Consider the following 12,737-nt stretch of genomic DNA (forward strand, 5'->3'; position numbering starts at 1 on the left):
ATCCGTAAACCAACAAATTAAAAAATTCTGGCCTTAAATAGAAACTGGTTCACATAAAAAAAAAAAAAAAAATATTCTTTATGGCCAATGTTTTTAACCTATGCAAAATTTAACTGTGATGATTTAGATTATAATTTTGAAAGAATGAAGTACTTGTGTATGCTGTAGATTTTAGACAGTCAATACTCCTGATGAATTATTTATTTGATGAATCTAGTTTCTTACATTAAGAGACCGAAAAACAATAGAAGATATTTATTTGTTTACTGAAATTTTTTTATTAAAGAAAATTAAATGGGAGGGATGAAACTCAGAAAAATATTTCTGTGGTTGATTTTGATAAAAGTACTGATTTTCATTACAATTTTAACCTTGTCTTTTTATAACATACATTTGATAAAATAATCATGAATGTGTCAAAGTTCAATAGTGTATAAAATCTCCAAACCAACCCACATACTTACTAAAGTCAATCAAACTGAAACTGAAAACTTAAATTTTAAAAGCTGCACATTTTACTTTAATATGAGGCCATCACCTTACCTGTGACCATATTTTATCTCACAATGAGCCAATTTGTTATTGAAAATGAAAAAAAAATCATGAATTTGCCCCTGATAAATAAATAAATAAAGAACAACTAGTTCATCAGTTGCTTTGGAGTTTTGACAGTGTTACTTTATGAAATATCTGTTTAATTCCAGATTAAAAGTCCTAAATCAATTAACACATGGAATTCACCTGGTGGATTTCTCTTATTGTATTCCTTTGGTGGCCCACTTTAAGTTCCAACTTTTTACCAGCTATTGACAGTCTGAATGTATAAATAATGGTATGTAGTAACTATTTTTTTTTACACAATTTATACAAGAACCCCTGAAACATTATCATTATATACAATAAAAGTCTGCAAGCTTGTACAGTTGAATGGCAAATGGATATTTTTTATTGTAACTAAAATCCTGTATTAACTTGTTTATGAATATTGATTTGTTGTAAGATTTTTTGAAAACCATGAAGTAATAAAAAAGAGGGTTATTTTCATAACAATTGTTTGTGGTTTTAGGAATGATATAATATTGATAAAAAAAACACAACAATAATCAAAACAAAAATACAGGTTCAGCAGTCCATCAACACTTTGAATCTTCTCCCAGTCAATATATCTGGATTGATCTTGATTTGATACTACAGTTGATGAACTGTTAGTACGCTGGAATTGACCTTGATTTGCTACAATGAACTGTCAGCCACCTGGAATATCATCTTCTCAGTCAATATATCTCGATTGATCTTGATTTGCTACTACAGTTGATGAACTGTTAGTACGCTGGAATTGACCTTGATTTGCTACAATGAACTGTCAGCCACCTGGAATATCATCTTCTCCCAGTCAATATATCTCGATTGATCTTGATTTGCTACTACAGTTGATGAACTGTTAGTACGCTGGAATTGACCTTGATTTGCTACAATGAACTGTCAGCCACCTGGAATATCATCTTCTCAGTCAATATATCTGGATTGATCTTGATTTGCTACTACAGTTGATGAACTGTTAGTACGCTGGAATTGACCTTGATTTGCTACAATGAACTGTCAGCCACCTGGAATATCATCTTCTCAGTCAATATATCTGGATTGATCTTGATTTGCTACTACAGTTGATGAACTGTTAGTATGCTGGAATTGACCTTGATTTGCCACAATGAACTGTCAGCCACCTGGAATATCATCTTCTCCCAGTCAATATATCTGGATTGATCTTGATTTGCTACTACAGTTGATGAACTGTTAGTATGCTGGAATTGACCTTGATTTGCTACAATGAACTGTCAGCCACCTGGAATATCATCTTCTCCCAGTCAATTTATATGTATTGATCTTAATTTCCTACAATGAACTGTTAGCCACCTGGAATATCACCTTCTCCCAGTCAATTTATATGTATTGATCTTAATTTCCTACAATGAACTGTTAGCCACCTGGAATATTATTTTCTCCCAGTCAATTTATCTGTATTGACCTTGATCTGATACGGCAGTTGATGAACTGTTTTGAATATCGGGTTAAATTTTGGACTCTGAGACTGTTGAACTACTGATAACTTGGACTGGTTCACTAAAAATAAGTAAACGACTTCTGCATTACTCTTTCTGGGTCTGTATTTAATCTTGGTGTGAAAACTGCCAACCAACAGTGCCCCGTTACATTAAGCTTTGCAATAGTCAGTACGTAGGTAACAGGGTTTTTGGGGAAAGACGGCTTCAAGCCGTCTATCCCGTCAATCCCCTATGGGGTTGACCAGAGTGACATTCCCTAACATCATTCATTTTGTTATATAGTGTGGAAACCCCCCAACAAATCTTACTGAGATTGATGAAAAGGAAACACACAAATGAATAGATTGACTTTAAACACTTTTCTACACATTTCCCTTCTGTTTCTAGGAAAAATTATCGTATTTTGAGCTCTCTTTTACGCTATTTACGTTTCTTTTACAATCCGGAAAAATCAGTATGACGAGATATTCTAAATATATCCAACCTACATTAAATTTTATAATGACGTCATTGTTGGAATGCCACACTATGCAGAAGCAGGGATATCCTTCACTGGTTATTTAAATTATTCTCAGAGTTCGTGCACCAATTATAAATTGTTATTTGTTAAATTTAAACATAATTATGTTTGCTATAGTTGATTCAAACTTCAAAATGCAATACTTTAATTTGTAGGTCAACAACTTTCAAAGTAGACAAAGTTCGTGGACATACATGAGATTGGGGGAGACGTTTTTTTTCATTTTTTCTGTAAAATTCTGTTTTGTGAATCTTCCTCCAAATCAGGAGCACCTCAATTGATGAGTAATTATCAAAATTTATTAAAAATAAAACTTAAATGTGACATTTAGTATATGATTAGTAGTCTTCCATTAAAACTAAATGGTTTGTACCAACAAACAAATCATTGTAATGGTAAAATAATTTTTTTTAAAAGTTGCATTTTATAGTTTAAACCTATTTATTCATGAAATTTACAATTATTTCAAAATGTAGGATCTGGAAACAAGCTTCACACAGTTTACATCAATCATATTATTTTTTTATTAGTACCTGTATCCCTGTGATGAGAGTTGTAACTGGGAACTTTATCAATGGAAATTTAAAATTAAATAGATTTCTCAGTCCTAACTTTCTTAAGCTAAAAATTAAAAATCTTAGAGTACTGTCACAAAAAATGGAAAATGGCCTAGCCTGCAGTTCAATGGTATATAATTAAGATTTCAGAAAACATTGTAGTTGTTGTTAAATGACAGAAATCAGTTGAATTTTACATAATTAACTATCAACTTTAATCGAATGTTTAGATTTAGAAGATGCATATCTCTTGGTCCAAATTGAATCCTAAACTAAGGAAACAGAATTAGATTAAACAACAATTGACCTCAATATTGTCAACCTTTCTACATGTTCTAGCTGTTCTTTTTTTCATTCTTTATATGAAGGCCTGTCAAAAGATACCCCCCCCCCAAAAAAAAAAGAAAGAGACAAATGAAGGGCCGTCTTTCACCTCAGAGCTATTCAGCTCTTTGATTGTTTAAAGTTGTCATATTTGTGTGTAAGAAAATTCTTCTTGTCTATTAGGTAATTCTTCACTGATTATTTGTGACACCTTTTGGCACAGCCAATTACTCTTTTTCCCCTTGCCTAACTAAGGAATGCTTAAAAGGCATCTGTGTGGAGCTCATAAGTACTGTCGTTGGCATATGCCAATAAGTGTGCAGTGATGAAATGGTGCATCAAAATCTCAAAAGCCTTGTCATGCTTGTCATGATGTTGAAATTAAGACAGTCAAAAGCCTTCTGACTAAAATTCTGGCTGAAACACAAAGCAAAGAAATCTATGACAGCCTCATAAGTTGATGGTTTAGGCAAAATGACTACTCGATCTACTTTTCCTTGTAAAATTTTAGTCCAGCCTTAAATACAATATGGCCCAACCACTTCACTATGCATTTGAAAAATTGCACTTCTGAGTTGTCAGTTTGCGATTGACATCTCTTATCTTTTTAGTTGTAGATTTTTCATATTTGACAATATCATCAATGCAGACACTGCAGATCTTAAAAGCTGCATTCGGCTAGTCAATTCTCCGTCAGATGCTAGTTTATTACTGTGGAGTTCGAAGTCCAGATGGCATACAATTATTCTTGTACTTCCTCGAGGCCAATGGAGAATGCTGCTCGTTCTTTGTGCTCTTCAAATATCTCCACCTAATGTTATTTCGACCTCGATCAAGAATTTGCTTCCTGAGTAAGAATCCAGTAGTCCTCTGCGAGGTAATGGGTAACTGTCTTTTTAATTCATCCTGTTTAGCTGACGATAGTCTACACACATTCAACTTTCGTTTGTCTTTTTTAACAATACAGCATTGAAGCATATGAGGAGTTTAATAGCAATACAGTCCAACCTGTTTTATAAGACCACTTAATGGAGAGCAAAACCCAGATATAGGACTAAAATGTAATGTTGGATCACAAGGATATAAAAAAAAAAAATGTCACACAATATTTGTAGATACCGTTTTTATTAGAAATGTATAGGATTTGGATATAAATAGATATCCTCGTATACAGTATAATAAAACAATGCCTCGTATAGTACTGTACATAATGATGAGTAGGAAAGATCGCATTTACATGGAGACTATTAATCCAAGAAGGATAAAAGGATAGTCGTCCGTATACTTGAACAACAAGTAGGGATCTTTGTAATCATAAGTGTCCTTGTGTCTTAAAATGAGCTTGTTAAGTATAATCATTGATTATTCAACAGATGACCTGTATCTTAAATCGAACTCTATTTCATCTTGCAATAGTATTAAAACATTTGACTTTTCTACACTACACAAATATTCCTCATTTGAAACTAAAATACAAATTGAAGGAATTGGTATTGCTTTCAGTGTTTCATATAAAAGAATGGCCAATGTAGATACAAGTATCTTGTCTTAGGGGGAGGGGTAAATCCTACTTTGTAAGGGATCACTTTGATTCAAACAAAAAATTCTATGAAACTGACATTATCAAGATGCTTGATTTCTTGATTGCCAACATATTTGTTATGTTCGGAGGATGTGGTTTTTAACAGACTTTCGGCATTCCAATGGAACTAATTGTGCCCCTTTTCTTGTCGATTTGTTTCTTTATTATTATGAGGCTGACTTCATACAGGAACTTCTTTGGAAGAAAGATAAGAAGTTAGGAATATTCTTTAACTCTACTTTCCGCTATATAGATGATGTTCTTTCACTAAATAATTCAAAATTTGGTGACTATGTTGAACACATCTATCCCATCCAACTAGGGATAAAGGATACAACAGATACAATTAAGTCGGCCTCATATCTTGACTTACATCTAGAAATTGACAATGAGAGTTGGTTGAAAACAAAACTTTACAACAAAAGAGATAATTTCACCTTTCCAATTGTGAACTTATCATTTCTAAGTAGAAACATTCCAGCAGCACCTGCATACGGGGTATATATCTCCCAATTGATACGATATTCCCGTGCTTGCATTTCCTATCATGATTTTCTTGATAGAGGGTTGCTGCTCACAAGGAAGCTATTAAACCAAGAGTTCCAAATGGTAAAGTTGAAATTGATTTGGTTGAGCGTTATGGAATAACCGTTTCACAAATGATATCGGATATGTATAACTAAAATCCCCTTCCCTTTCATGAATGTGACCTTCCGAATTAGACTATTTACCGGATTTGTGATAACATGGGCAACACGACGGATGCCACATGTGGATCAGGATTTGCTTACCCTTCCGGAGCACCTGAGATCACCCCTAGTTTTTGGTGGGGTTCGTGTTGCTTATTCTTTAGTTTTCTATGTTGTGTCAAGTGTACTATTGTTTGTCTGTTTGTGTTTTTCATTTTTAGCCATGGCGTTGTCAGTTTATTTTCGATTTATGAGTTTGACTGTCCCTTTGGTATCTTTCGTCCCTCTTTTAAACGTTCCTTGTTTTCAGGCGCACTTGACAAGGATGCACTGGCATCTATCCTTAAACACAAAAAAGATGAGCTTGAACTTCGACTCTGCTGCGTTTTTATACGACCGCAAAAAAATAAAATAAATTTAGTCGTATATTGGTTGCACATCGGCAGTGGCGGCGACGGCTGCGTATTCGTCGTCGTCAGTGTCGTCCGAAGACAGATGGTTATTGGATAATAACTTTAGTCTAAGTAAATAGAAATTGATAAAATTTTAACACAATGTTATAACCACAGAAGGAAGGTTGGGATTGATTGTTTTGGGTTATGGTCCCAAAGGATTATGAATTAGGGGCCCAAAAGAGCCCAAAACAAGCATATATGTAGTTTCAGGACAATAAGTTGCTCTGAAATTGTACCACAATGTTTAATATCATAAGTAGAAGCTTGGGATTTATTTTAAGGGTTATGGGGCATACAGTCTAGGAATTGAGGGCCAAAAAGGCGCCAAAGCTTTTTTCTTCTTTCAGGACAATAACTTGTGTGTAACTGTATGGATCTCTCTGACATTGTACAACTACGTTCCATATAACAAAGGGGATGCTCGGATTGAGTTTGGGGTTCATTTCCCTGAACTTGTAGGAATAAGGGGCTAAAAAATAGTAAAAAAAGAAGCATTTTTCTAGTTTACAGACAATAACTTGTGTTTAAGTGTATGGATCTCTCTGAAATTATTCCACAAGGTTTCTTACTACAAATGGAAGGCTGGAATTGATATTTGGGGTTCTTGCACCAAGGGGGATAACGATAAGTTGAGGGCCAAAAAAGGGGGCCATATATGCATTTTTGTAGTTTCCAGTCAATAACTTGTGTTTAATTGTATAAATCTCTCTGAAATTATACCACTAGTTTCCATACTACAAAGGGTTGGTTATGTTTTTTTTTTCTCATATCATTTAGCAAATAGGGGCAAAAAAAAAGGGAAAACAAGGGTTTTTCTGGTTAAAGGACAATTTAGACAATTTAAACGCAGTGTAAGGGAGGTAATCCATTTCGATTTAAAGAATACTGTTATATACATGTTTGATTACCTCCTTTATACTGCTTGGAAATTATGTATTAAGAAATGATGCTTGTCTTGAGATGATTAGCTGTAAAAAATTTTTTAGAAGTTACTATTAATTAATATTAATGTTTACCATGACTGTATGGCATTTTATATTTTGATATTTTATGATGTATTTAAACTGAGACTACTATAACTGTGTTATAGTAGTCTCAGATTTAAATGAGTAGTAATTGTTGCAAACTCCATTAGAAATTTTGAATTGAGATTATTTTTGGGAATACGGGTAAGGGGGGGGGGGGGGGGGGGGCGGTACAATTTTTCTCATTTCAGATTTCAGAAATTAAAAAGAAGTTTCTTCAAATATTTTGTTTTGGAGGGGATTAATATTCAACAGCATAGTGAATTGCTCAAAAGCAACAACAAAAAATAAGTTCATTAGACCATATTCATTCTGTGTCAAAAACCTATGCTGTGTCAACTATTTAATCACAATCCAAATCCAGATCTGGATCAAGCTTGAACGTTGTGTCCATACTTGCCCCAACTGTTCAGGGTTCGACCTCTGCGGTCGTATAAAGCTGTGCGCTGCGGAAAATCTGGTTGTCTTAGTTCCTGATACTTATTATTATTGCTGCTACTGTCTCTCTTACCCGACATGGAACGTTGAATGAGTTGTGGTCGGGTAGTCACAAGTGAAATTGTGGCAAAACAGACAGTTCATCCTTGTGTTTTATCTGTATAATCAGAACAAAAAATTATTTATTGTTTATTGAGTTAAAATGGGTTTGTGAAACACATTAAATCATGAATAGAGTAAACCAATTCAAGCCGATGTAATCGTCCTCATAATTCAGGAAATATTTGCCACGGGATGATAGAAAATACCAGTTAACAAATCTAATGATTGTTTGTCTAAGTCATAATATTGACCAATATTAAAGTATCATTAACTTTCGATTTTCCCTTGATCAAAAATTAAATTCCAATGGCCGTTGACTGACAAAGTGATAACAATAAGGTTGAGTGTTTTTGAATGGTCTCATCCTGTTTGCCACTTACCAAGAATGTAATTGAAGATTAATTCAAACTAGAACGTACTTATATATAACATTATATTAGTATATTATTCACATCGGTACAAGTTCTCTGATGAAGTTATGTTTATATAAGAATCACAGATGGATGTTCAGGGTTATCTTTTGACATTGTTTGTTTTGACATTGATGGTCAGCTATGTACAATTAAAGGAAAAGAACAGGAACAAGAGAAAGGTATTCTTTAGATTTATTTTCTGTTTGTACTCTGATATATATATAACTACTTGTTGGATGTGACTCTACTAGGTCTCACTTAGTGAGTGGATTGTCTCGCACGAAATATTAGTTTACTTTCAACAGTTGTAAGAATTATTATTTTTTAGTGTGTATTAAATGTGCTTGTTGAAACTTTCTCCGTTTGTTGTAAATTACTACAAATATATGGTTTGTTTGACTATTAAACAATTGTTACACATTTCAATATGTAGTTACAATACTGAATAGGATTTATTGCATGGTCTTCATTATGAATAATATAATAAGAATAATTTCTTTGTCTCTGCCTCACATTCAAATAGATATGCTGTAAGGTAATACATAAAGTTCTTGTGATTAATAAGGCATTTGAATTTGACTGTCATATAGATATATTCGACTACTTCATATAATTACAAATTTGATTCATGATGAGGGGTGAGGTAGGATAATCATTCAAGACATTTTATATAGAGGGACGCATTAACAAAATTTTCGAGTTCAAATTGAAGGAAAATAAGTGTTTCTCCTCATACGAATGAAGAAATTATATGTTTCTTAAAGTATTTCAAGTTAACATGTACAGATAATGTTTTGGGTTTTTAGAGTAAGACAAAGTGTGTTTGTATCATACACTTAACTCCTGGTCCGATCGAGTCGACTCATACTGAATTCGCAACTGTGAATTTATCATGATATGTTCTGATAAGCAAAAAACGACCATTAATCTATTCTACCGATGTTTTGCTTTGTTTTGTTCTTTCAGAAAGCGAAATCAAGCCACGAAGTGCTGATAGAACCATTTAGTGGCCAACGAATAAGGTAATCTGTGGTTTTTCTAATGTGTATCTGCATCAGTCCGAGTTGGACTTATTTGCCATTAAGTTTCAATTATCAAAATGAGTGACATATAAAACAAGTATATTCGGACAAAAAGTCAAAATACTAAAGCTGAATGAATGTAGGCATGAGCAACCTTACCTTACCTCTGTATCTTTAACCTCCTATATAGGAGAACCACACCCGTGTCTTCATATGCACCAGTATGTCTAACAGTAATATCCTCCACCTGCGTGCTTTATATATAGTGCAGTAAAAGTCCAATACCATTGAATTTTTGTTTTATATACAAGTTATTTACACATTGTTCATTTTCCACATCACAGTTGTTGGGTTATTACACCTTTATATTTTTCTTGTCCTTTTTCCATCCTTTTGACAGGAAACTATATCTGGTGGTGTTTTACAAAAAGAGAAGTCGGCGGCTACAGTATTCGATTTTGGCCCTTAATTTTGTGTCTAGTTTAGATTTTCCCGCAGCATTGTAATGTCCAGAAGAATTTGCATCTTTACTTTTGATTTTTGCTCATGAAAGTCTACATTTATTGAACCCTTCAGAATGGCATTAACTTCATCCATAATTGAATTCCTGGTATCGGATAACCCTTCACATTCTAGGATGAAATGTTCCAGCGTTTCGTCCCCGTGGTGACATATACGACACATCGGGTCTGTTTCATTTTCATACATTTTGATTCTGTGCGACTGCAGAATGTATGTGCCGGTTAGCATTTTTAGCTTTGGAGGAATTCTTCCTATGTCTCTAGCTGATTGACATTTGATTTTTAGTAGTGGATGTAGCTTCCCTTGGTGAAATTCCGTGTACTTTAAGTGTTGTAGGCCTTTGTAGTAAGGAACCATTCTTGTTATTGAGTCACTCCAGTGTTTTTGGATAATTCGGTTTATTAATGTAATTTTTATTTCTTCATAGGTATATCAAGGTAGTTGTTGATTTTATCCATGTTATATTTTGTTAGAATCTTTTTGATTTGTATAAACCAGTTATTACTGTCCAGCGACTTAACACTGATTTGTCTCCGCGCCAGTTGTGTTTCCGTGCTGCTCTCATCTTGGTTACAGATGTTATTAAATAATCATTTCATAGAACATGCATGGTACATCACAGGAAATACATATTTCCTATACACCAATCTCAAGCTGTTTTTCAAGAATGAGATCACTTGAAGGGTCAATCTGTGTAAACAAAGCCATAGTAGTCAGCAGATTTACCTTTGTTGATATTTTTTATTACGTTTGAAATTTATTCACTTGATGCATCAGGAATGTTCAACTTCTTGCCTTTGACCAATTGATTTATTAAATGAATTTCATGTTCCACATTTTGATGATAGTCGTTGTCAATGTTAATGTTTTCGTCGTATGTTGCTAGTGTGCGGAAATATTCCTTGAAACCAGCTATATATAGTATGTTTTCATCTCCAGTATAGCAGTGTCCATTCACATTCAAGTCCATTATACTTTCTCCGTCTTTTTTACGTGTATTTCTGACTAGCTATGGAATAGTCTCATATTTCTGGTTCTAGTTTCCATGATCAGCTCTTTTTCGTCCTCTCTTCTTTTTGAAATTTCTACACGGACTGTTTTTCGTAATTGTTGTTTTGTACGTCGTTTCCCCAGGAAAAGGAAATTATCTAGATCTTCATGTTTTCCAGAATTTACCCACGCATTGTAGCTATTTCGCATCTCATTAAGAGCGACCTGTATTGCAGGTGTCCATACTTTGTTTCGGTTTTGCATTATACGAGGGTTTGATGTTAGAAGATTTAATGGCTGAGTTGGCCATTACCTCACATGTCGTCTGAACCTTTTCAACTGATTCAAGTTTTATAGTTCTTTCTTATGTTGTGCTGTAACACCACTGTCTTGCTTTGAAAGGCTTCGACATTTCGACATAACAAATGTGTAACAATTAAAACTTGAAAAAAAAACGGCTAACAGGGTCTGATTAATGACAAACCAATAAACGTAAAACAAAAAGTGACAGGCACGGCAACCATTAATCAGTCACCAAATGACTGCTAAATATATAAAAAAAAAAAATACAGGGGAAATGCATAGAAAACATTAAATCCATTTCGGGACATGCGGAAATGTTTGGTTTTAACCGTAGTTGTTCTGTAGATTAGTTTCAAGGTTTCCGGTATTCCCTAATTTCGTCTCCACTATAGTAAGTTTTGAGGTTTAATACTGTTGAGTTTGATAGTTAAATATGACAAATATAGAAGAAACTTAGAGTTTTATATCACTAAACTTCACACAGAGCTGGATTCCAAAGAACTAACCAACTGTCATATATAGATATAGGAAGATGTGGTGTGAGGGCCTATGAGACAACTCTCCATCAAAGTAACAATTTATAAAAGTAAACCGTTATAGGTCCTTCAACGCGGAGCCTATGCTCACACCGAACAGCAAGCTATAAAGAACCCCAAAAATAATTAGTGTAAAACCATTCAAACTGGAAAACCAACAGTCTAATCTACATATAAAAACGAGAAACATGTATGAACTACATAAACAGACGACAACCACTGTACATCATTTCACATTTATATGAAATACTGCAAGGGCTACACCAAAACCTGTTCAGACATCCTAGTCCAAAGACCAATATTCAGACATTTTTCTTATGTGGACCCTATGGCTAAAATGGCTGTATTTTCACCTCAAAATTTTCTCTGAGTACAGGCAAACCTGTGCATCTGGAAAAGTTTTAAGGCATAGCATGCCCTAGATAAATAGAATTCAAATGCATTGTATGATTTAGAAAATTCATAACTTAACTGGATTTTGCCGTACACTTTTTTTCGTCTCTGCAGAAGATGATAAAATTAACAAACAGTTGAGTTTACCTTGATATGGTCCACTCAGGTACACAGTTTAAATAACCAATTATTGTCAGGTATCTATTGTCCATCTAATGTCCATGTCAATTAGAAATGCTCACTTTAATTTTTACCTGTGGGGAAGTTCTCAAACCTGTTTCCCAACTTAGTTTATTTTGGCACCTTCTGGAGGAATGAAAAAAAGTGCACGGCAAAATCCGGGTAAGTTTTTATTTTTCTAAAACATAAAACAAACTTAAAATACATTTATCTAGGGCATGCTATGCCTGAAATTTTTTCCAGATGCGCAGGTTTGTCTGTACTCAGAGTAAATTTTGAGGTGAAAGTACGGCCATTTTAGCCATAGGGTCCACATGAACCTTAACAAAGTTTTGCAAAAACTTACTAGTCTTGGGAATCAAATTAGAAGCTAACGTTGCAGATTGAGGCTATTTTTTATTTTTTTTGCTTTGATGCCTTCCTGCGAAAGAAAAGCATCAGTGCCTAAAAATTATAGTGTAAGGTATATAGTAAATTTTGTCTTAGACAAGTGCCTGTAGTTGTGTCCAGTCTATCTGATTTCTCCCACTTGAAATGGCCTCCACAATATCGCTAAAGTACTGAAAGTTGCTGTTTAAAACAAATCAATTTCTTCCTAAGAGTTGGAGTTTTCCATTATTTTA

General features: G+C 34.0%; 1 protein-coding gene across 1 annotated transcript in view; it reads left to right on the forward strand.

The window, feature by feature from the left end:
* Window positions 1-8,106: 8,106 nt before the first annotated feature.
* Window positions 8,107-12,737, forward strand: part of LOC143046208 (scavenger receptor cysteine-rich type 1 protein M130-like) — a 63,786-nt gene continuing 59,155 nt past the window's right edge. The window contains exons 1-2 of the mRNA XM_076219249.1: window positions 8,107-8,347; window positions 9,135-9,190. Coding sequence (XP_076075364.1) covers window positions 8,255-8,347; window positions 9,135-9,190 — 149 coding nt within the window. The 5' untranslated portion in view covers window positions 8,107-8,254. The remainder of the gene's footprint in view (window positions 8,348-9,134; window positions 9,191-12,737) is intronic.

The sequence above is a fragment of the Mytilus galloprovincialis genome, chromosome 9, assembly GCF_965363235.1.
Source record: "Mytilus galloprovincialis chromosome 9, xbMytGall1.hap1.1, whole genome shotgun sequence".
Taxonomy (NCBI): domain Eukaryota; kingdom Metazoa; phylum Mollusca; class Bivalvia; order Mytilida; family Mytilidae; genus Mytilus; species Mytilus galloprovincialis.